The 23,312-nt window shown below is 46.8% G+C and overlaps 2 protein-coding genes across 7 annotated transcripts in view; one reads left to right on the forward strand and one right to left on the reverse strand.

Moving 5' to 3' along the window:
• The window catches only part of WDR25 (WD repeat domain 25), a 173,937-nt gene extending 167,079 nt beyond the window's left edge, over positions 1-6,858 (reverse strand). The window contains exon 1 of one of the 4 annotated variants that reach the window (XM_064292976.1): positions 6,780-6,858. The gene's annotated coding sequence lies outside the window, so the exon portion shown is untranslated. The other 3 variants (XM_064292977.1, XM_064292978.1, XM_064292975.1) reach the window with 3 other exon arrangements.
• An 88-nt stretch (positions 6,859-6,946) lies between these two features.
• WARS1 (tryptophanyl-tRNA synthetase 1) overlaps positions 6,947-23,312 on the forward strand; it is a 40,321-nt gene continuing 23,955 nt past the window's right edge. The window contains exons 1-3 of one of the 3 annotated variants that reach the window (XM_010588838.3): positions 6,986-7,018; positions 12,195-12,432; positions 18,215-18,364. In XM_010588838.3, coding sequence (XP_010587140.1) covers positions 18,254-18,364 — 111 coding nt within the window. In that variant the 5' untranslated portion in view covers positions 6,986-7,018; positions 12,195-12,432; positions 18,215-18,253. Of the gene's footprint in view, positions 7,019-11,526; positions 12,433-18,214; positions 18,365-23,312 lie in introns of those variants that run through there. The other 2 variants (XM_010588839.3, XM_064292979.1) reach the window with 2 other exon arrangements.

Below are 23,312 nucleotides of genomic sequence, written 5' to 3' on the forward strand. Positions count from 1 at the left end.
TTTGGAAATCCATTTGGCGCTTCCTGAAAAAGCTAGAAATAGAGCTACCATATGATCCAGCAATCCAACTCCTTGGAATATATCCTGGAGAAATAAGAGCCTTTACATGAACAGATATATGCACACCCATGTTTACTGCAGCACTGTTGACAATAACAAAAACATGGAAGCAACCAAGGCACCCATCAACGGATGAATGGATAAATAAATTATGGTATATTCACACAATGGAATACTACTCTTTGATAAAGAACAGTGAGGAATCTGTGAAACATTTCATAACATGGAAGAACCTGGAAGGCATTATGCTGAGTGAAATTAGTCAGTTGCAAAAGGACAAATATTGTATAAGACCACTATTATAAGAACTTCAGAAATAGTTTAAACTGAGAAGAAAACATTCTTTAGTGGTTACGAGATGGGGGAGGGAGGGTGGGAGAGGGGCATTCACTAATTACATAGTAGATAAGAACTACTTTAGGTGAAGGGAAAGACAGCACATAATACACAAGAGGTCAGCACAACTGGACTAAATCAAAAGCAGTTTCCCAAATAAACCGAATGCTTCGAAGGCCAGTGCAGCAGGGGCAGGGGTCTGAGGACCATTGTTTCAGGGGACATCTAAGTCAATTGGCATAATAAAATCTATTAACAAAGCATTCTGCGTCCCACTTTGAAGAGTGGTGTCTGGGATCTTAAACGCTAGCAAGCAGCCATCTAAGATGCATCAATTGGTCTCAACCCACCTGGATCAAAGGAGAATGAACAACAAACACCAAGGACACAAGGTGATTACGAGCCCAAGAGGCAGAAAGGGCCACATGAACCAGAGACTACAACATCCTGAGACCAGAAGTACTAGATGGTGCCAATGACTGCCCTGACAGGGAACACAACAGAGAACCCCAGAGGGAGCAGGAGAGCAGTGGGATGCAGACCCCAAATTCTCATAAAACCAGACTTAATGGTCTGACTGAGACCAGAAGGACCCTGGTGGTTATGGCCCCCAGACTTTCTGTTGGCCCAGGACAGGAATCATTCCCAAAGCCAACTCGTCAGACATGGGTTGGACTGGACAATGGGTTGGAGAGGGATGCTGGTGAGGAGTTAGCTTCTTGGATCAGGTGGACACTTGAGACTATGTTGGCATCTCTTTCCTGGAGGGGAGATGAGAGGGTGGAGGGGGTTAGAAGCTGGCGAAATGGACACAAAAAGAGAGAATGGAGGGAGGGAGCGGGCTGTCTCATTAGGGAGAGAGTAATTGGGAGTGTTTAGCAAGGTGTATATGGGTTTTTGTGTGAGAGACTGACTTGATTTGTAAACTTCCACTTAAAGCACAATAAAAATTATTCTAAAAAAAGAAGACAGAAAGAAAGAAAAGACCAAAATGGATGTCAGAAGAAACTCTGAAAGTTGCTCTTGAACATCGAGTAGCTAAAGCAAAAGGAAGAAATGATGAAGTAAAAGAGCTGAACAGAAGATTTCAAAGAGTGGCTCAAGAAGGCAAAGTAAAGTATTTTAATGACATGTGCAAAGACCTGGAGTTAGAAAACCAAAAGGAAAGAACACGTTCAGCATTTCTCAAGCTGGAAGAACTGAAGAAAAAATTCAAGCCTTCAGTTACAATGCTGAAGAATTCTACAGGGAAATTATTAAACAATGCAGGAAGTGTCAAAAGAAGATGGAAGAAATACACAGAGTCACTATACCAAAAAGAATTGGTCGACATTCAACCATTTCAGGAGGTAGCATCTGATCAGGAACCAACGGTACTGAAGGAAGAAGTTCAAGCTGTGCCGAAGGCACTGACGAAAACCAGGCTCCAGGAACTGATGGAATACCAGCTGAGATGTTTCAACAAATGGATGAAACGCTGGAAGTGCTCACTCATCTGTGCCAAGAAATTTGGAAGACGACTACCTGCCCAACCACCTGGAAGAGATCCATGTTTATGGTTATTCCCAAGAAAGGTGATCTAACCAAATATGGTGGCTCCAGCAGTATATGGACAGGTAACTAACAGAAATTCAGGCCGGTTTCAGAAGAGCACGTGGAACCAGGGATAGCACTGCTGATGTCAGATGGATCCTGGCTGAAAGCAGAGAATACCAGAAGGATGTTTACCTGTGTTTTACTGACTATGCAAAGACATTCGACTATGTGGATCTTAACAAATTATGGATAACATTGCAAAGAATGGGAATCCCAGAACACTTAATTGTGCTCATGAGGAGCCTTTACATAGATCAAGAGGCAGTTGTTCCGACAGAACAAGGGGATACTGATTGGTTTAAAGTCAGGAAAGGTGTGAGTCAGGGTTGTATCCTTTCACCACACCTATTCGATTTTTATGCTGAGCAAATAATCCAAGGAGCTGGACTACATGAAGAAGAATGGGGCATCAGGATTGGAGGAAGACTCTCTAACAACCTACATTATGCATATGATACAACCTTCCTTGCTGAAAGTGAAACGGGCTTGAAGCACTTACTGATGAAGGTCAAAGACCACGGCCTTCAGTATGGATTACACCTCAACATAAAGAAAACAAAAATCTTCTCAACTGGACCAATAAGTTACATCATGACAAACAGAGAAAAGACTGAAGTTGTCAAGGATTTCATTTTACTTGCATCCATAATCAATAACCATGAAAGCAGCAGTCAAGAAATCAAAAGACACGTTGCAATGGGCAAATACGCAGCAAAAGACTTCTTTAAAGTGTTGAAAAGATGTCGCCTTGAAGACTAAGGTGTGCCTGACCCAAGCCATGGTATTTTCAATCACCTCATATGCACGTGAAAGCTGGACAATGAATAAGGAAGACTGAAGAATTGACACCTCTGAATTGTGGCATTGGCGAAGAATATTGAATATACCGTGGCCTGCCAAAAGAATGAACAAATCTGTCTTGGAAGAAGTACAACCAGAATGCTTCTTAGAAGTAACAATGGCGAGACTACGTCTCACATACTTCAGGCGTGTTATGGGGGGATCAGTCCCTGGAGAAGGACATCATACTTGGTAAAGTAGAGGGTCAGTGAAAAAGAAGACCCTCAACAAGATGGATTGACACAGTGGCTACAACAATGAGCTCAAACATAACAAAAATTGTGAGGATGACAAAGGACCAGGTAGTGTTTTGTTCTGTTGTACATAAAGTCACTGTGAGTCAGAACCAACTCGATGGCACCTAACAACGACAACATAAGGTCGCTATGAGTCAGAACCGACTCGATGGCACCTAACAACAAGAACAGTAATTATTTAATGAGAAACTAATTCGCTCTGTAAACCTTCATCTAAAGCAAAAAAAGAAAATTTCTTTTTAAAAAAAGAAAACAATAGTTTAGCTTAACTATTAAATAAAGGTCTGCCTTGAGCATTATGCTCTTTTAAGAACTACCTATATGGGATCAAAATGACAATAGCAACCTGAAAGACGAGATAGGAACCTTAGGGAGCAGTGAGTTTATGTTAATGGAGAAGAAAAAGAGGGTCAGAATGGTTGCACAACTCAAAGAACGTCATCAGTGTCATTAAATGGTAATGTAGAAACTGTTGAATTGGTGTCTCCTTTGCTGCATATGTTCTCAAAAGCAACAACAAAATAAAATTTTAAAAATAGGTTACAGCCCAGAAAACCCTACGGAGCAGTCCTACTCTGTAACACATGAGTTTATAATTCCATGCGTTGGAATCAACTTGATGGCAATGACTTTTGGGGGTTTTTATTATTATTAAAATTTTGGAGGAGTCCCTGAGTGCTGCAAACAGATAATGCTGTGCTCGGCTGCTAACCAAAGAGTTGGAGGTTCAAGTCTACCCAAAGGCACCTTGAAAAAAGGCCTGGCAGTCTACTTCTAAAAAATCAGCCATTTAAAACCCTATGAGGCACAGTTCTATTCTGATACACATGGGGTCACTGTGAGTCAGGATCAACTCAACAGCAACTGGCGTAACTGCTATTAAAGATGCAAACATATTATTTTTACCCCAACAGCCCCTACATGGATCCCAGCATGTCTGCTAAGAGGTGTACAAAGAGCCCGGCAGCACTGTATTAACAAAGGAACAGGGAGAACACAGGCTCATCATGAATGGGGTAGATCTGAAAATACAGAAATGGAAAGATGTCGGGAATCCACCAGGTGGGAAAAGCAAGTCACCCTCATCTTTGTCCTCCTTCCGCCTACCCTCCCTCTCCAAGCGCTCTTCCCCCAGATATCCCATCTCGACTCTAGGCCAGCGGGAGAGACAGATTCACAACACAAGGCCCAGGCACCTGCGCCGTCAGTGCACCCTTGTGCTGAGGGACACAATTTCAAGGATGGGATCCAAATCCACTTATTTCATCCCAGCATCCAGACTCACACACCCGTGAATTCCTCACTTTAAAAAAAAAAAAAATTCTTCCTGAAATTCTGAACCATCAGACACAATAAATTCTTACCAACTAGTTCCTAGAAAGCAGTGTTTTAGGCTGCAGTTCAATGTTCTACTCCTGTAACTTTAGCACAAAGTACAATCAAGAGGAAAGCAAGGATGCCGCACACCTCCGAACAGCAGAGGGCTCACGGGAGCGACACCGACATTGAAAAGGATGCCGGACACCACTGGACAGCAGAGGGCGAGGTGGAGCAGCCCAGAAACCCGCAAGGATGCCGGACGGCAGAAGGAGTGGACCTGAAATCAGCAAGGATGCCAGACACGTCCAGGGCAGCAGAGGGCGCGGTGGAGCAGCACTGAAATCCAAGGATGCTGGTCCAGGACAGCTGAGGGTGTGGTAAAGCGGCCCTGAAATGGGCCGAGCTCAGGAATCAACCAACTTCAGAGGAAGCCCACGTGCTAAACTGCGGTGAGTTCCTCCTCCCACCCCCTACCCCCATGGGAGGTGGGACCCTTGGTTAAGCCATTCCACATTGCCTATCTTTCCCCTGCCCCTCCCCCTGGACAGTGGGTTCCAATCGCCCCCGCCCCTTCCATGCCTTTCCCAAAATGGCACCATCCACCTGAAAGGCTCCTGCCATAAAAAAAAAATACGAGTCAACAAATGTCCCATAGTCGGCCTGCCCCCTCCTACAATCCCACCCTCAGCTGCACCTGACGCAAGCAGGTACCAACTGTCACACACAAAGCCATTCTTCATAAAACTTCTAAAATGAGCCAGCCTTTCCCAAATGGGTTCATAACAGGGCTGTGCACCGTGAAAGATTTTGGCACTTCTGTTCTCCAACTGGAAACCCTGGTGGTGTAGTGGTTAAGTGCTATGGCTGCTAACCAAAGGGTCGGCAGTTCGAATCCACCAGGCGCTCCTTGGAAACTCTATGGGGCAGTTCTCCTCTGTCCTATAGGGTTGCTATGAGTCGGAATCGACTCGACGGCACTGGGTTTGGTTTTGGTTCTTTGGTTCTCTGATTCCATCTTGGTCAGACATCTCACCTGTCTCAACTCCGGTGCACAAACCACCACCTACCAGCAGCCCACCCCTCCCAGTCAAAGAGAACCATAGGCCCAGCACCAGGCACCTGTACTCAGCCATTAGGGTGAATTTCCGTCAAGTTGTCCACAATGACCAAGGCATAGGAGAAACCAACACAGAGAATCGGAGATGAGGTCTGAGCAGATATCAGAGTACTGGGATGGGGCCTCCTTAACCCCACTGCCTAACAAGGCAACACAGCAAGGACTGAATGAATGCAGGAGGGAGGGCCATAGGGCTCCTGAGTCAATCTGCTGCACGTACATTTCATTCAGTCATTCAACAAACATTAAGGGAGCCACCTCTGGCCACATCTGTCCAAGCGCCAGGAACACCACAGTCAGCAAAAGAGAAACTAGTGCCCTGTGCTCACCAGGCTCACATGCCAGTGGGGAGAGGCAGACCGTGAAAAAGTAAAATAAGATGTCAGGAGGAAAGTGAAAGAGAAGGGGGTGAGGAGTGCAGTAGGCAGGGGGTTGCAGTTTTACGTAGGGAGGCCGAGGCAGGCCTCAGAGAGAAGGTGACATTTGAATAAAGCTCCCAACCAAAAAAACCTTCTGAATGGGATGAGAAGGAGCAGAGGAGGATTGAAGGCAAACAGGCAAAAATGGAGGTTCGGAGCCGACAGAAACAACGTAAAATTGAAGAAGAGTTTGTTGCCTTTTATGTTTCTAAGGTGAAAGAAAAAAAAAAGGAATTTTTTCATGGAAAGGAGGAGATGACTGAACTAAGAGGAAGAGGTACAGCCAGGTGGAAGTAAAGATACTCAAAAGAGGCTAAAACAAAGATGGGGTGAATGGCATTGACAGTCACTGGCATGTCGACTCCGTGAGGGCAGGGCTGTTGGTGTCTTTTGTCCACTGTTCGATCCCCAACTCTAGAAATATTCCTGGAATGCAACCTAGTGGAAGGGGACACGGCGGAAGTAAAAGAAACCCGACATTCTCATTCAACGAACATTCCCTGATTACCTGCTCTGTGCCAATCCCTCTGTTGGGTCTGATGGGGGCTGAGATTAAACACAAAACACGGACCCTGCCCGGGCGGAGGCCACAGGCCTGCCGATCGACGAAGGTAACGGACAAGAGATGGGCTTTGAAGGATGAATAGGAGTTAGCCGAGCTGTCAGAAGTGACAGCCAAGGGCGGTCCAGAAGGTCCTTCCGGCGCGCTCGGAAGGAAAACGGAGATGAGGCGAAGGCAGGCGGTGGCGACAGGATCGTGCTGAAGCTCGCGGTGAGCTCCTGCCCCGGTACCATGCAGGCCCTCCTCCAGCCCCGGCCCGCGGCTCACCACACCTACCGGAAGCGCTCGGTCCTCCCGGAGGCCGTCGGGCCTGCACTCCGCCGCAGAGCCGCTTTCCGCCGCAGCGTTGAGGCCGCCAGCCAATCAGCTGCGGCCTTCGCTCCCCCCCGCGAGAGCAGCCAATGGTGGAGCAGCCTGACCGGAAGTGCTTCCTCCCGGACGGCCTTTCTGCGCACGCTCAGAGAGAGACCGGTAGCTGAGCAGGCGGCGTAGACGGGCTTGGCGGGGCCGGGTGAGTGACAGGGTGAGGGCGGTAGGGAGAGGAACCGGGCGGCGCCCGGCGGCCTGATCTCCCGGGGCCGCCGCAGGCCTGGGCCTGGGCCTGGGATGTCTTCAGAACCCGTCAGGGCTTCTGGCACCGCGAGGGGCGCGGAGGCTGCCCCCCGTCGCCCCTTCTGCGAGTGCCGCCGACCCGGCCTGTGCCGCCCACTCGTGCCAGCGCCGACCCCTCGCTGTCCCCAGCCTCCCTCCCTCCAGCCTTAAAGGGCGAGGTCTCCGCTTTCACGGGGTGTTTGCCACGTGCCAGGCGCCTTGGCTGCAGTAGCGCGCTTAGCCCCCTCATCGGTAGTGCTAACGCGTTGCCGTCGAGTCCATGCCGACTCATGGCGACCCTGTAGGACACAGTAGAACTGCTCCCGCAGGGTCTCCGAGGAGCGGCTGGTGGATTTGAACTGCTGACATTTGGTTAGCAGCCGAGTTCTTTTTTTTTTTTTTTTTTTGGTGCTTTAAGTGAAAGTTTACAGTTCAAGTCAATTTCTCATACAAGAACTTATACACACATTGTTATGTGATCCTAGTTGCTCTCCCTGCAATGTGACAGCACACTCCTCCTCTCCGCCCTGTATTTCCCGTGTCCATTCAACCAGCCCCCCTGCCTCCCCATCTCCCCTCCAGGCAGGAGCTGTCCACATAGTCTTATCTGTCTACCTGAGCTAAGAAGCACATTCCTCACCAGTATCATTTTATGTCTTATAGTCCAGTCTAGTCTTTGTCTGAAGAGTTGGCTTTGGGATTGGTTTTGGTTTGGGGCTAACAGTCCAGGGGCCATGACCTCTGGGGTCCCTCCAGTCTCAGTCAGACCGTTAAGTCTGGTCTTTTTACTAGAATTTGAGATGTGCATCCCACTTTTCTTCTGCTCCATCAGGGATTCTCTGTTGTGTTCCCTGTCAGGGCAGTCTTTTGTGCTAGCGGGACGCCATCTAATTCTTCCAGTCTCAGGGTGATGGAGTCTCTGGTTTATGTGGCCTTTTCTTTCTCTTGGGCTCATAATTTCCATGTGTGTTTGCTGTTCTTCATTCTCCATTGCTCCAGGTGGGTTGAGACCAATTGATGCATCTTAGATGGCTGCTTGCTAGCTTTTAAGACCCCAGATGTCACTCACCAAAGTGGGATGCAGAACATTTTCTTAGTACATGTTGTTATGCCAATTGACCTAGATATCCCCTGAAACCATCGTCCTCGGACCCTGCCCCTGCTACTCTGTTCCTTGAGGTGTCTGGTTGTATTCAGGAAACTTCTTAGCTTTTGGTTTAGTCCAGTTGTGCTGCCTTCCCCTGTATTGTATGTAGCCCTTCCCTTCCTCCTAAAATAATTTTTGTCTACTATCTAGTGAATACCCCTCTCTCTCCCTCCCCACCCTCATAACCATCGAAGAATATTTTCTTCTGTGTTTCAACTATTTCTTGAGTTCTTTTAATAGTGGTCTCATACAATATTTGTCCTTTCGCGACTCACTGATTTCACTCAACATAATGCCTTCCAGATTCCTCCATGTTATGAGATATTTCACAGATTCATTGTTGTTCTTTATTGTTGCATAGTATTTCATTGTGTGAATATACTATAATCTATTCACCCAGTCATTTGTTGATGGGCATCTTGGTTGTTTCCATCTTTTTCCTATTGTAAACAGTGCTGCAGTGAACATCGATGTGCATGTATCTATTTGTGAGGGCTCTTATTTCTCTAGGATATGTTCCAAGGAGTGGAATTGCTAGAACCTATCGTAGTTCTATTTCTAGCTTTTTAAGGAAGGGCCAAATCGATTTCCAAAGTGGTTGTACCATTTTACATTCCCACCAGCAGTGTAGAACTGTTCCAGTCTCTCCACAACCTCTCCAACATTTATTATTATGTGCTTTTTGGATTAATGCCAGCCTTGTTGGGGTGAGATGGTATCTCATTGTAATTTTGATTTGCATTTCTCTAATGGCTAATGATTGTGAGCATTCCTCATGTATCTGTTAGCCACCTGAATGTCTTCTTTGGTGAAGTGCATGTTCATATCCTTTGCCCATTTTTTCATTGGGTTATTTGTCTTTTTGTTGTTGAGGTTTTGCAGTATTTTGTAGATTTTAAAGATTAAATGCTGATCGAATTTGTCATAGCCAAAAATTCTTTCCCAGTCTATAGGTTATCTTTTTACTCCTCTGGAGAAGACTTTGGGTAAGGATAAGTGATTTTTAGGAGATCCCAGTTATCTAATTTCTCTTCTGGTGTTTGTGTATTGTTAGTAATGTTTTGTATACCATTTATGCCATGTATTAGGGCTCCTAGCACTGTCCCTGTTTTTTCTTCCAGGATTGTTATCATTTTAGACTTTATATTTACGTCTTTGATCCATTTTATGTTAGTTTTTGTGCATGGTGTGAGGTATGGGTCTTGTTTTATTTTTTTTGCAGATGGTTATCTCACAATTTGTTAAAGAGACTATCTTTTCCCCGTTTAACAGACTTTGGGCCTTTGTCAAATATCAGCTGCTCATATGTGGATGAATTTATATCTGGATTCTCAGCTTTGTTCCATTGGTCTATGTATCTGTTGTTGTCCCAGTACCAGGCTGTTTTGACTACTGTGGCAGTATAATAGGTTCTAAAATCAGGTAGCGTGAGGCTTCCCACGTTGTTCTTCTTTTTCAGTAATGCTTTACTTATCCGGGGTCTATTTCCGTTCCATATGAAGTTATGTTACCGGAATAAGGTTCTTGCCTCTCATTGGTTAAGAATGAGCAGGTAAGGCACATAGTTTTCCACACGAGCAAAGCTTTATTGAAGAGGTGTGCAAGCAGAGACGAGGAGGGCCTAGAGCTAATGCTTACCCTCGTCTCAGAACAAAAGACAGGCCTGAGTTTTTAAAAGTTCTTGGGCGGGAAAAGATTCATGTTTATTCATAGGCACAGGTGGGGATATGTTAACTAAGGTGCGTGCGCAGCAGCTTTCCAAGATGGCTCCTGTCCTGGAGGCCTCTGGGATTTGTAGCAGGACTTATTACAGAGTGTTGCACCTGTGCGGTCTCCTGCTTTCTGGGTTGGATTCCCTGGCTGGGCCTGTAGCCCCTCACTGCCCCTGGTGGAAGGTCACACAGTGGTCACAGGTGGATGTTCTGCACATGTCCCTGGGCCTGGTTTTCTCCAGCTGCTTCTAAAAAGCAACTTTAAAAAAGTTTGTGGGCTATTTTTAGATATTCTGCCCCATTGTTCTGTGGAATGGTTTGGTTCTGTGCCCTGGCCTATTTCTTGTTACTTTGTTTCCAGATTTGAGAGCCCCTCTGTTCTCTGTCGTACTAAGTCTGTGTGTTCTACACTCAACCCTCTATTACCTCCCTGATAGTATAGCCTATGTCTGTTTTACTTGCTTCTTCTCTAACTACTCCAGTCTCTTAGCTATTTTTCAAACGGGGCCTTTGCTCCCTGTCTTAGTTGGTGATTTGTTTCTCCATCTCATTAGAAAATGCCATTGGAGTTTGGATCGGGATTGCGTTGTATCTGTGGCTCACTTTGGGTAGAGTGGACATTTTCACAGTGCTGAGTCTTGCTATCCATGAGCAAGGTATGTTTTTCCACTTACGTAGGTCTCTCTTGGTTTCTTGTAGTAGTGTCATCTAGTTTTCTTTGTATAGGTCTTTTACGTCTTGGGTAAGATTTATTCCTAAGTATTTTATCTTCTTGGGGGCTACTGTAAATGGTATTGATTTGGTGATTTCCTCCTCGATGTTTTTTTTGTTGGTGTAGAGGAATCCAACTGATTTTTGTACGTTTATCTTGTATCCTGAGACTTTGCTGAACTCTTCTATTGGTTCCAGTAGTTTTCTTGTAGCTTCTTTAGGGTTTTCTGTGTATAAGATCATGTCATCTGCAAATGGAGATACTTTTACTTCTTCCTTACCAATCTGGATGCCCTTTATTTTTCTAGCCTAATTGCTCTGGCTAGGACTTCCAGCACAATGTTGAATAAGAGTGGTGATAAAAGGCATCCTTGTCTGGTTCCCGTTCTCAAGGGGAATGCTTTCAGACTCTCTCCATTTAGGATGATATTTAAAAAAAAAACCAAACCCACTGCCGTCGAGTCGATTCCAACTCATAGCAACCCTATAGGACAGAGTAGAACTGCCCCATAGAGTTTCCAAGGAGCGCCTGGCGGATTCGAACTGCCAGCCTTTTGGTTAACATCCGTAGCACTTAACCACTATGCCACCAGGGTTTCCAGGATGATGTTGGCCTTGTATAAATGCCCTTTATTATGTTGAGAAATTTCCCTTCTGTTCCTGTTTTGCTGAGAGTTTTTGTCATGAATGGGCGTTGGACTTTGGCAAATGCCTTTTCAGCATCAATTGATAAGATCATGTGGTCCTTATCTTTTGTTTTATTTATGTGCTGGATTACATTGTTTGTTTTCCTAATGTTAAACCATCCCTGCATACTTGGTATAAATCCCACTTGGTCACGGTGAATTATTTTTTTGATATGTTATTCAATTCTGTTGGCTAGAATTTTGTTGAGCATTTTTGCATCTAAGTTCTTGAGGGATATAGGTCTGTGATTTTCTTTTTTTGTGGTGCCTTCACCTGGTTTTGGTATCAAGGTTATGCTGGCTTCTAAAAATGAATTTGGGAGTATTCCACCCTTTTCTATGCTCTGAAATACCTGTAGTAGTAGTGGTATTAACTCTTCCTGGAAAGTTTGGTAGAATTAGCTGAGCTCTTTTTATGCCCGTTTCACAAATGAGGACACTGAGGGAGGTCCAGAGAGGTAATGTGACTTGCCCAAGGTCTTGCAGCTGGAAAACGCTGGAGCTGGATTGAAATCCAGGGCTGTCTGATCCCAGAGTTCAGGATCTTTCCACTGCACTGTGCTGCCTGAGTGAACAGTAGCTGCAGGGAATTTCCCGTCTGCCATCTCGCCCCCCCGCCCCATAACTACAGTACACACAAACACAGGCCATCACACACACTCTGAGGGTAGAAATGGGAAGGGTGGGGAGGCTATGGCAGGTAGTATGGGGTATGGGATGGCTGTTGCAACCCGAGGTCTGGGATGGCTGATGCAATGAGTGGCCAATAGCTCTGATGTGAAGGGGATTACCTCGCTCTTGCACCCACCCCACCCCTGACAAGACGTTTTTATCTTGGAGGTTGATCAAGAGGCTGAAATGTTTTCTGAGAATCAAAACAATTTCTGAGAAACCCCATAGTGCAAGTAACCAAAGGGAGAGGTGAACAGGAAAGGAAAGCAAAGCCTTTTCTAGAAGTGAAACTGAAAGAAATGTGGGGAGAATATTAAAGACCTCTCACAGCACCAGCCTGTCTCAGCTACTCGCCTGCCCCGTACACTGTGACCAGTGGCCACCTCTGCAGTGTCCCACAACCTGGGTACGTATTGCCATCTTTGCCAGGCTGAGAGCCTGTTAGGTTTTGTAGTTTTTTAATCAGCTTTTGGTCAGAGTGCTGGGAACCTTTGCTTTGGGGTTGAGGAGTTGTCTCTCAGGATCAGGATCTTGTGTGTTTTTATTTCATCCTGTTGACCCAGAGCCCCACAGGGAGTGGAGCAGCTGCCTGCTTGGATTCTGCCTTGCGTTTCAGCCTTTCAGCACCTCCGTGTTGGCTGTCATGTTTTTCGCTGACACTTTTTTTAAAATAAGCAACATCTGAACAGATTGGCATTTTTACTGTGATACCCAAAATTGTCTTACGCCTTCCTTTGTCTAGATTGATGGCTTCTTTTAAGATAGTGTCCATTTTATTATTTGGAGGGGAAAATAACATTTCTTCTTAGTGTTAAAAAAAAAAAAAATGGAGCATGATCTGTTTCAAGGTTTGGGGTGTAAAGAACTCCTTGTTCTAAGAACTTGATTTCCTGGAAACTTGCCAGTCCGGTGCTGTTGCCGGCCGCACCCTGGAGTCAGGATGTGAAAAGTGGTATTTCACCTCCTGGTGATATCCCAGGCATCCAGAAATTTCCTGAGTCCCTGCTCTTCGCAGCTGCTCTAGAACTGGTTGTCTTGATGCCGTGCATCCTACAAATTGCAGAATCATTGAATCCTCAGCTTACTTGTGAGGTGGTTTGGGTGTAGCCCAAGTCAGTATCAAATGGTTCTGTTACACAGTTCATTGTTCTTTCCATTCCTCATCCCAAAACTGTGTCCAGAACAGTGGAGCCTTTCAAAGCAATCACAGGATTAAAGTTCTTAAAAAGGCAGATTGGGAGTTAATTCTTTTTTTATTGCGGTATCAATGAAAGTTTACAGCTCAAGTTAGTTTCTCGTACAGAAATTGTTATGTGACACTAGTTGCTATCCCTGTGATGTGACAGCACACTCCACCTTTCCACCTTGGGTCTCCTGTGTCCATTCAACCAGTTCCTGTCCCTTTCCGCCTTCTCATTCCGCTTCTGGACAGGAGCCACCCATTTGGTCTCGTGTGTCTACTTGAAGTAAAGAAGCACACTCTTCGCGAGTATTATTTTATTTTATAATCCTTACTAATCTTTGTCTGAAGAGTTGGTTTCGGGAATGGTTTCAGTTCTGGGTTAACAGGGAGTCCACGGGTGGGAGTTCATTTTTAAGAGCCTTTTTTGGTTCTTTAAAGGTGTGCAGTGGTCTGCTGTGGAACATGCAGTTCAGTGTTTTACACTCAGTACTTCTGTTTAGAGGAGGTAATAGATTACTTCACAGAGTATAGCTTCATTTTCGTTGTTTCAGGTTGTAGTATTCACTAAATAGATAACGCAGCTTTTCTTAACACAGATTCAAAAGCCCTGTGTACAGTAGATGTGACAAAACACTTGAGACAATGGCCCTTATGGCTCCCCAGACCCCAGACTGCTTAGAACCACACACATACTGACGCACATGCAACTGTTGGTGAACTTTCAGAGTTAGTTCACAAAGAAGAAAAGGAGGCTGTTGAATAGATTGGGGTATGGGTACAATAAATACGGGCACGTGGTCAGATGTATGGAATAAGGAAGACAGTGCTTCTGCCCTGCTTGCCCCTGACCACTCCTAGAGCACGAACACACAAAAGTTGTGTCACACTCATGCATTCGCGCGCACACGCACATGCACACACAAAGTCCAAATAGTGCGGGTGGTTCCAACACAGTGCATGCCTGCTGGTGATCCTGAGGACAGGGAGTCAGTTTTAGTTGTTTGTGCTTCTTCTCAAATGGGATTCTGGCGTTTAAAGGTACTTGGTTTTTCCTAAAACATGGCCCTTACATGTGGGCTCAGTTCCTCTGGCTGGTCCTCTACCAACAGCACAGTTACCTGGTCCACTGTGTGCAAAGCTGTGACTGCCCACGGCTCACCCAGAGACTGGGCCGGTCACTCTGCCTGGACCTTCTCTAGGCATTTTCAAGGGCAGTTTCCATCTGTACTTGATTTTCATCCTACTGACAGACTTCAAATCCTTACCGCCACCGCCTGTTGCCTTCTGGGCAGAACACCGCATGTTTGGAAGGACGGGGTAAGCTGAAGGGAATTCCAGAATGCCAGGAGAGTGAGCAGATGTCAGCAGTGAGTGAAGAAACTGGAACAGAGGGGTGGGAGGGGGTCTGAAAAAGGGAGGACGCGGGGAGATCAGCTGGGCTCGGCTCAGCGTCAGGCAAGCGTTACTCTTAAACAAGAGGCTGTCTGAAGTCTAGACTGGGAAGCTGGCCTGAACCTGGACAAGCACTTGCAAGATAGTATAAGAGGGTACAAACCTTAGAGAAAAGGCTTAACTAGATGACTGCTGAGAGTCCTTCAGTCAGTAAACGTTGGGAAGCTGTGTGCAGGTACTAGGAGTGCATGGAAGAATAAAGCCTGGCGCTTGCTTTAGTCGTCTGATGTCAGAGACCTAGGAACTAAAATGCGGTATGAGCTTTGGTAGAGTTACTAACGGAATGCTCGGGGAGCATTGAGGAGGGGGTGACCAACTTGGTCCAAGGGGTGCCAGGGTTAGGAAAGGTTGTTTGAATTAGGAAGATATTGGCTACTTCCAGGCAGAGAAGGGTGGAAGATGTTCCAGGGTGGCAGGGGGAGGCTAGAATTCTGAGAGCTCAGGATCCAGAGGGGCTTTGGCAGGTCTGGTGGTGTAACCTGGGGAGGGTTGTCCTAACGTCCCTGAGCCATCAGCCTCGCCTGCTGATGCAGAAGGTTAAGCTGTACCACCCAGCCTTGCAAGCTGTGAGAATCAGGGATGACATGGACAGTGCCTGGGACAAGGCGCCTGATTGCTGTGACTGTGGTTTTCACCACTTTGTTACTTGATATGGACAAAGCCCCGTGACTCAGCCAGTAGCCTGAGCCTGGGGAGGCGGTGGGGAGCCTGGGGAGTCGGTGGGCAGCTTGGGCCTTTCTCCTCCCTTAGTGCTGGTCAGGGGGTGCTTCCTCATTCCTCCTCTCTTGCAGGCCTCCGCCAACTGTGGGTGGTAAGTTGGCTGTCTCACTAGACTTCCCGTTCTGGAAATCAAGGTGTTTTCCTGCAGGGAGGGGAGGCAAGGTGGCTGCTCTCTCCTCCTGGTTTCCATATTGTAGTCTCATTGACCCATAGGAAAATTCGTTTGGTTAAGAACTAACATGCTTTTTAAACACATACTTAACCCGTGGATAAATAAAAATAAAGTACACCGCAAATGTGTGTATTTGATTCATAGAGTTAACTAGAAAATTAAGAATTGGTTCAAGAAACAAAGTAGTCGTTTATTAAGCCCCTGCCACAGAACAGTTGCTGTGCTAGACTAGTTACCTGTAATATCTTAATCCTCGCAGCAGTCCTGCAAGTTAGCGTCCATGTTACAGTTGAGAGACTTAGGCTAAGTAGCTTGTAGGACAATGGTTGAGAGTGTGGGCTTTCGGGGCTGAGTGCTTGAGCTGGTCTTCTGTCTCTACCATTTGCATTATCTTGGGCAAGTGTTTTAACCTCTCTGTGCCTTAGTTTACTCATCTGTAAAATGCAGGTAGCAAGTCTGCCTCACAGGATTGCTGTAAAGATTGAATGTGCTGATACGTACAAGGTGCCTGGAACAATCCAGCAGTGCCCCGAGTTAGCTGCGCTGGTGTTGGCATTGTTACCTTCATCCTCATCCAAGGTCTAGCAGCAAGTTATAGATGGAGCTGGGAGTTCAGCCAAATTCCAGAACCCTAACAAAACAAAAACAAATTTAAGAACAGTATTTATATCCTTATAAATACCTTGTAAAATGTACCTTGCCTTACAGCTTACAGACTGCTCCCCTGTCTTCTTCTTCTAACAGTCCTTGCTGTAGGTGAAGAGGTTCCCCTTGGTGCCATTTTATAGTTGAGGAAGCTGACATTCAGAAAGGGGAAGTGACTGACCCACGGCCACTGGCCCACAGGTATCCAGCTCTGGTTAAGCCCAGGTCTTGGGACCCGGGTGCAGGGCTCTTTCACCGTGCCATGTGGTTTCCCTTCGTTTGAGCTTGCTCTCTGCTGCTCACCAACCCGTGTATGTCTACCGCCAAGAACCGAGGGTCTGGAGAGCAGACGCCTTGATGCACAGTTTTCAGGAATCTCTGAAAGCGGTGAGCATCGTCTTGCTCTTAAAGGCAGAGCTCCTCGTGTTGGCTCAGGAACAGCAGTTCCTTTTTTCCTTTTATCAGTGGTGAGATGTTCCTGTCTCTGGTCTTCAGCTCATGGCCTCAGTGCTATTTCAGAGTAAAGACCAGCTTGATAGTAGGTAGGGAAGTTAGTGGTCAAGGTCACTTTTTCAACCATTACCCCTTGCATATCAGCCCCAAGCTGGGTGTGCAAAGCTCTGAGGGGACAGCGGTAAGCACAGGAAGCTAGGCCCGGCCTTACTGGAATCCGTGCGAACCCACTGAGCAGTGTGCCAGGTGCTGTGTTAGGGAGAAGGCCAGGGGGCTAGGTCCCAACGTTGCTTCCTTCAGGGAAGACTTTCTGGAGGAAGCAACATCTAAACTAAAATTTGCTTGAGAGGGGCAGTTGAGGAGACACGAGGGGAGACAGAGAAGAAAAGGCAAGACAGAGGCACTACCTAGTGGTACCTGGGTTCAAATCCCACCATTGCTGCTGTCACCACCACATACTAGCTGTGAATTTGGGCAAGGTACTTACTACCTCTGTACCTCGGTTGCTCATCTGTAAAACGGGATAAAAAATAGTACCTTCCACACAGGATAGCTGTGCGGATTGAACCAGTTAATTTGGGGAAGCGTTTAGAACAGTACCTGGTACCTCGCGAGGCTATTGGAATGTTAAATAAAGTTACAGAAGCAGGAGGAGAAGGTATGATGAGTATGAGCAACTAGAAGGCAACCTCGGAGGACAAGGGCCTCGAGTTACCTGGTTAAAAGGACCACTGAGGGCAGGTGTGAGTGAAGAGGGGGGACGGTCTTTGCAGCCCTGTCCTCTGGGGATAGTGTAGGCGGGTGGAAGGCAGAGAGGGGCTATGGTGGCCTCGTACCTGTCCAGGAGGCCGCATCAGGTAGCCTGCTGTGTGCCCCCACGTTTTGCAAATAATGACTCATGGACACACCTTCAGAGGTTCACAGTTACCATGAATAAGGCAGCATCTAGAATGGACGACGGCAGTGGGTTGGTTTAGAATGGAGTGGCTACGTGTGGTCCTCACTTCACTTGGAACCCAGAACAGATAAGGCCGTGGCCTCCACCCCCCGACTTCGCCTTGCCTGGGAACAGAGCAGCTGGCTAGTACAGGAAGCCATTTGCTCAGCGGTGTGTGGAATATGGCAGCAAAGCCCTGGGAATTTGTCCCCAAGGCAGTTAAAGAGCAACTAGCAATTTGCCAATATCTGCAGCTCTGGTAAACGTAGGTTTACCAAAGCACTTGGTATTTCTCCCCTGACCACACCTGAGTACCTCCTATGCCCGACACCAGGCAAGGCACGGGGCCCACACCAACAGGTGCAGCTTGGCCTTGGCTAGGAAGGACTGCCTGGCAGCCCTGAAGTCAGTAAGTCACGGTGACTCCTCCAGTCCTCATCGTCAACATTTGTTCTCCTGTTTCCCACCGCCTCAGATTGTAGCTTATGTTTTTACTTTATGTTTTATGTCCGTATTCTCTCTGACAACTCACCTCACCCTTTTTTGGGAAAAAAGGAGGATTCAGTACACAAAAGGAAAAACCTCCGTGATGGCTTATTAATCAGTCTCTCTCTCTTTCCCTGCAGTCTTGTCTTGACCCCAGCTGCGAACCCAGGCCCTGGGAAATGGCGGACACAGCCAACGGCGAGCCCCCAGCATCCACAATGGAGCTGTTCAACAGAATAGCTGCTCAAGGGGAGTTCGTGAGAGCCCTCAAAGCCAAGAAGGCATCGAAGGTGTGTGTCTGGGGTTCTCAAATGTGCATCTGAACATCCTGAGCCTGTGGGGTGTGTCACCCTGCAGAAGACTGCTGGGGGTCTGTTCCCTCAGTAACAGCCATTTTGGCTTTAATTTTAAATTTGGTGTTTACCTTTATCAACCCAACTGATGAGCGTGGTCTGAAGAGCCAGTCGGTTCTCAGAGCCTTTGTGAATACAGCGTTCCTCCCAGTCCCTCCCGCTCTCTCCTGCTCCCAGAAACAAACCTTTTCAGCCCCTTTAGCTGGGGCTTTGTAGGTCCCCACCTCCCCCCACATCTCTAAATATCCTGCTTACTGCACTGCTCCTTGTTGGTATTTTTTGTCCTGTGGTAAATCTCTAACAAAACATTTGCCTTTCAAGAGTCTTTGCGGGTGCGCGTCAGTGGTATTAACTGTATTCATCATGCGCTGCACCCACCACCGTTCTGTCCACTTCCAGCTTTTTCTGTCACCTTAACAGAAGCTCAGGGTCTCCGCCTCCCTGCTGCCTGCCCTAAGTCCTTGTTGATTTTCAGTTTGAGGCTTTCTCTGTGGGAGACGAGGGTTTAGCACGTCCACACTCACACCCCCATCCCTCCCATCTCCTAGTGTATATTGAATGGTAGTCAGGTCATCGTTAGCATTGACATTGTCATCACTGTGTAAACGCCGCCGTTGACGGCTGAACCAGGAAGCACAGGCTGGGTTCTTTTTCTTTCCTGCCCAGCTTTTGTTTTCTCTGGAGTTCACACTTGCCTGGTTTTTGTCAGCTTGGCTTTTTGTATGTACTAATGATACTGTACCTCCAGACCCACCCCCAGCTGGGTGAGTCTCCTCTCAACTCACTTGCATCCACCAGTCTCTCAAGTTCGTCTCCCCGCAGGGGGGCCTCTCCAAGGACTTGCTGCTGGCTTTGCTCTGGACTGGTGTCTCCAGCCTCCCGTGCTTGCCCGCCTTGAGATCTGCTTTCACTGTCCACCCAGGGTTCCTTCCACCTCTCTGGTGGGTCCCCTATTTCCTGATCCTGTGTCTTGTTCTTCTTTACTTTACTCTTTGTTTGTGCAGAGCAAACCCCACAATGGTTCCTGAGGAAATGAGTGCAACAGAGATAATTTTTTGACATTTTACATATTTTTTTTTTTTACACCTTACGTAATGCTTGACTGATAAGTAGGCCTGGCATAGAATTCCAGGTTGGAAGTGATTTTTCTCAGAATTCTGAAACCATGGCTCCATTATCATCTATCTTCTAGGGTTGCAGTTGAGACGATGGACGCTGTTTCCTGTGTTTGTTCTCTGGATATTTGCAGGATCTTCTCTTTGTCCCAGTGTTCTGAAATTTCTTGGGCTGGGTGCTCAGTGCTCCTTTCAAGCTAGAAACTCATGCTCTTTAATTCTCAGAAATTATATTGTTACTTTATTTCTTCTGTTTTCTCTGTTCTCTTCTTGTGGACTTTTTTTATTCAAACACTGGTCCTCTGATTTGCTTGCTTTTTGACTTTTTTCCATATTTTGTTCTTCTTGTTCTTTCAGGGATATTCCCTCAACTTCTAACCTTCCTATTGAGCTCTTTATTTCATCCTATCATTTTTCATTTCCAAGAGTTTGCTTTTGATCTCTGAGTATTCTGCCTTCTAGCAGTCTGTTCTTCATTTCATAGGTGAAGTATCACCTTTTGAACTCCAAGGCCTTGATGATAGCTTTCTGGGTGTTTTCTGCCCCCTTTGTAACCTCGATTTCCTCCAAGTTCTTTTTTTTTTTCTTTCCTTCTGCCTTTCATACAGAGGCACTCTTGGGGTATTGGGCAATGCTTTGCTGTACACCGTCACCCTTCCAGTCTTGGAGGGCTGATTGTAGCTCAGCACGTGCGAGAGGAGCCTCTCCATGTAGGTTTCACTCCCGGGAGGACAATCAGCTGTGCCCTTCTTCGGGTGAGTCTGCAGCATCAGGGTCTTTAGGTCTTGTCTTTGAGGTCAGTCAGATGCCCCAGAGAAGGCTTCTCTGGTCTGCTGTCTAGAGGCTGTGAGCTTCGCCCCCATGCCAGTGTTCTAGAGCAGAGTGAAAGAGAAAGTGGAGCTCTGTGATCCTCGCCGAGCACCCCATTTTCAGTGTGGTGCCCCTACCCTCCACGTGCGTGATGTCTCCCAGTAGAGTTGACCCCGACTCATGGCCACCCCATGTGTGTCAGAGTAGAACTGTGCTCCATACGGTTTTCAGTGGATGGTTTTTCAGAAGTAGATCTCCAGGCCTCTGGCTGGACTTGAACCTCCAACTTTTCGGTTATTAGCTGAGCATGTTAACCATTTGCACCACCCAAGGGCTCTGTCCACCAGTCTAGACGCTGCTAACCCTGTCGTCTCTAGAAACTAATCCACTGGTTGGTGGGAGAGGGCAGCTGTGTGGGGAGGTGGAGTGGGGCCCGAACAGTGCTTCTTCAACAGGTTTGCAGCCAGTGCTCCTGCTTTATAGCCCCTTTCACCTTCGCTTCCCTGAGTACCTGGCGCCAGCAGTACTGAGCCTCAGAGGCTTCCACAGCCGTGTGAGTTCACGCCTGCCAGTTTTCCACTACGCCTACCATTTGTTTTTCTCACATGCTCAGCCCCCTTACCGGCCATCCATCCTCCAGCTTCTAAACTCTTGCTCTGATGTCATCTTGCCTGTTTCCTTTGTCCTTGGGGGCTTTTGGGTTTTTTAAAGTCTGTTTGTGGTTGTCAACCATCTCACACCCACCCAGCTGTTTACTTTGACCACTTGGGCCCAAAATAGCCCATTACTTGTTTTTAAAGGAGATAAATTGTACAAAGGAGCCCTGGTGGCACAGTGCTTAAGAGCTCAGCTGCTCACCAAAAGGCTGGCAGTTCGAATCCACCAGCTGCTTTTTGGAAACCCTGTGGGGCAGTTCTACTCTGTCCTTTAGGGTCCCTATGAGTCAGAATCTACTTGACAGCAACAGGTTTGAGTTTTTTTGTTTGTTTGTTTGTTTGTTTTAAATCGTACTGAAAGAAAACCAAAAAAAAATCAAACTCAGTGCCATTGAGTCGATTCCGACTCGTAGCGACCTTATGGGACAGAGTAGAACTGCCCCATAGAGTTTCCAGGGAGCACCTGGTGGATTCGAACTGCCAACCCTTTGGTTAGCAGCCATAGCACTTAACCATTACACCACCAGGGTTTCCACTGAAAGAAAGTGATGTCAAAAAAAAAGTGATGTCAAAAAAAGGAACTGACAGGAACCATCCCCGAAGACAACTCATCAGAAATGAAAGGGACTGGTCAGCGGGTGGGAGAGAGATGCTGATGAAGAGTGAGCTAATTATATCAGGTGGACACTTGAGATTGTGTTGGCAACTCTTGTCTGGAGGGGGGATGGGAGGATAGAGAGAGAGGGAAGCCGGCAAAATTGTCAAGAAAGGAGAGACTGAAAGGGCTGACTCAAGACGGGGAGAGTAAGTGGGAGTAGGGAGTGATATGTATGTAAACTTATATGTGACAGACTGATTGGATTTGTAAACGTTCACTTGAAGCTTAATAAAAGTTATTATAAAAAAAAAAAAAAGGAACTGGTTATTCTCAGGAAGGTATTCACTAGATAGGGCTCAATGGATTAGGCAACATTGTTTTAATTTTTTTTTTTAATAAATAAGTAAGAGAAATAAAGGGCCCAAATGTTGATCACTTCCTCTGTCAGCCCCTTTTGGGAGCTCGACTGTGATGTTTCTGTCCATTTAGCATTAAATTTTAGTCACGTTTAGTAAATGCTTTTAGTTAGTAATTCTCAGCGACGTCGCCATCAGGTTGACTACCAGCAGTTCTTTGCACAGTTAGGAGGACTCTTCAGAGCATGTTCCTTGACTCATGCCATCAGCTAACACACGGCTGGGGAGATCAGAGGTTACACAACGCAGCCAGAGGTAAATGGTGAAGCACTCAGAAGGAAATTTGTATCTGACCCTGAGAGGTGTGTGCGGTAGAAGCATCTGCTGTTTTAGACACTCACTTCAGGCAAAATAGTTGAGGCGCATTCAGAGCACCAGTACTGAGAGGGTCCTGCCGGCTCTTCGTCCAGCTATTTCCCGCCATCTGTCTAGGCCATGGTCACTGACGTTCCTTTCTGCCCACTGTGCCCAGGGTTCTGGACCCACTTCTCTCAATCACAATTGCTAAAGCAAGGAGTGTCTTGGCGGGTAGGTCAGAATCCAGGCTGTGAGAGGGACAGTGGCTGAGAGCTGGAAAAGAGTCCAGAAATGATACTGGATCATAGGGGTTGAGATGGATAACAGAGCCTTTTGTTTTTTCCCCCTTCTCCTTTTAGTTTGAGTAAACGTTTTAAACAGAACTCTACTATTCGTGCAGAAAGTACTTAGGTCCTAAGTGGGCAGCTACTGAATTGTCACAAAATGACCACACCTGCATAAGCAGCTCCCAAACGAAGAAACCCCATAGCAGCACCCGGAGCCAGGGTTATGCCCCTCCTAGCCACCACCCTCCCCTCCCGAGGGGAGCCTCCTCCGTCTGCCACCATAGGGTAGTTCCAGCCGTGTTTGAGCATTAGATCATTGGACAGAATACAGCCTTTTGTGTCTGGCTTTTTTTCAGAACGTCAGCTTTTAAATTCTGTTTCGATGTCTTCATCTATATTAGATTGTGAACAAGAACATCCACGGGGCAAGCCTGCCTTTCGGTCCTGGTCCAGATTGCAGAGCGAGGATGAGCTCAAGCAGGGACATGGTTAAATGTTTGAGTCTCAGAGCGCCCCCAGCTTCAAGCCAAGTTATACCAGATAGAGAATGAAATGTCAGCACAGCAAGTGATACAATGGTATTGACTGCATTGGACCTCAAAGGGTGCCCCCGGGGATACAAACAATTAAAACACCCAGCTGCTAACTGAAAGATTGGAGGTTTGAGTCCACCCGGAGGTGCCTCAGAAGAAAGGCTTAGAGATCT

This window comes from Loxodonta africana, chromosome 10, assembly GCF_030014295.1.
Source record: "Loxodonta africana isolate mLoxAfr1 chromosome 10, mLoxAfr1.hap2, whole genome shotgun sequence".
Taxonomy (NCBI): Eukaryota; Metazoa; Chordata; class Mammalia; order Proboscidea; family Elephantidae; genus Loxodonta; species Loxodonta africana.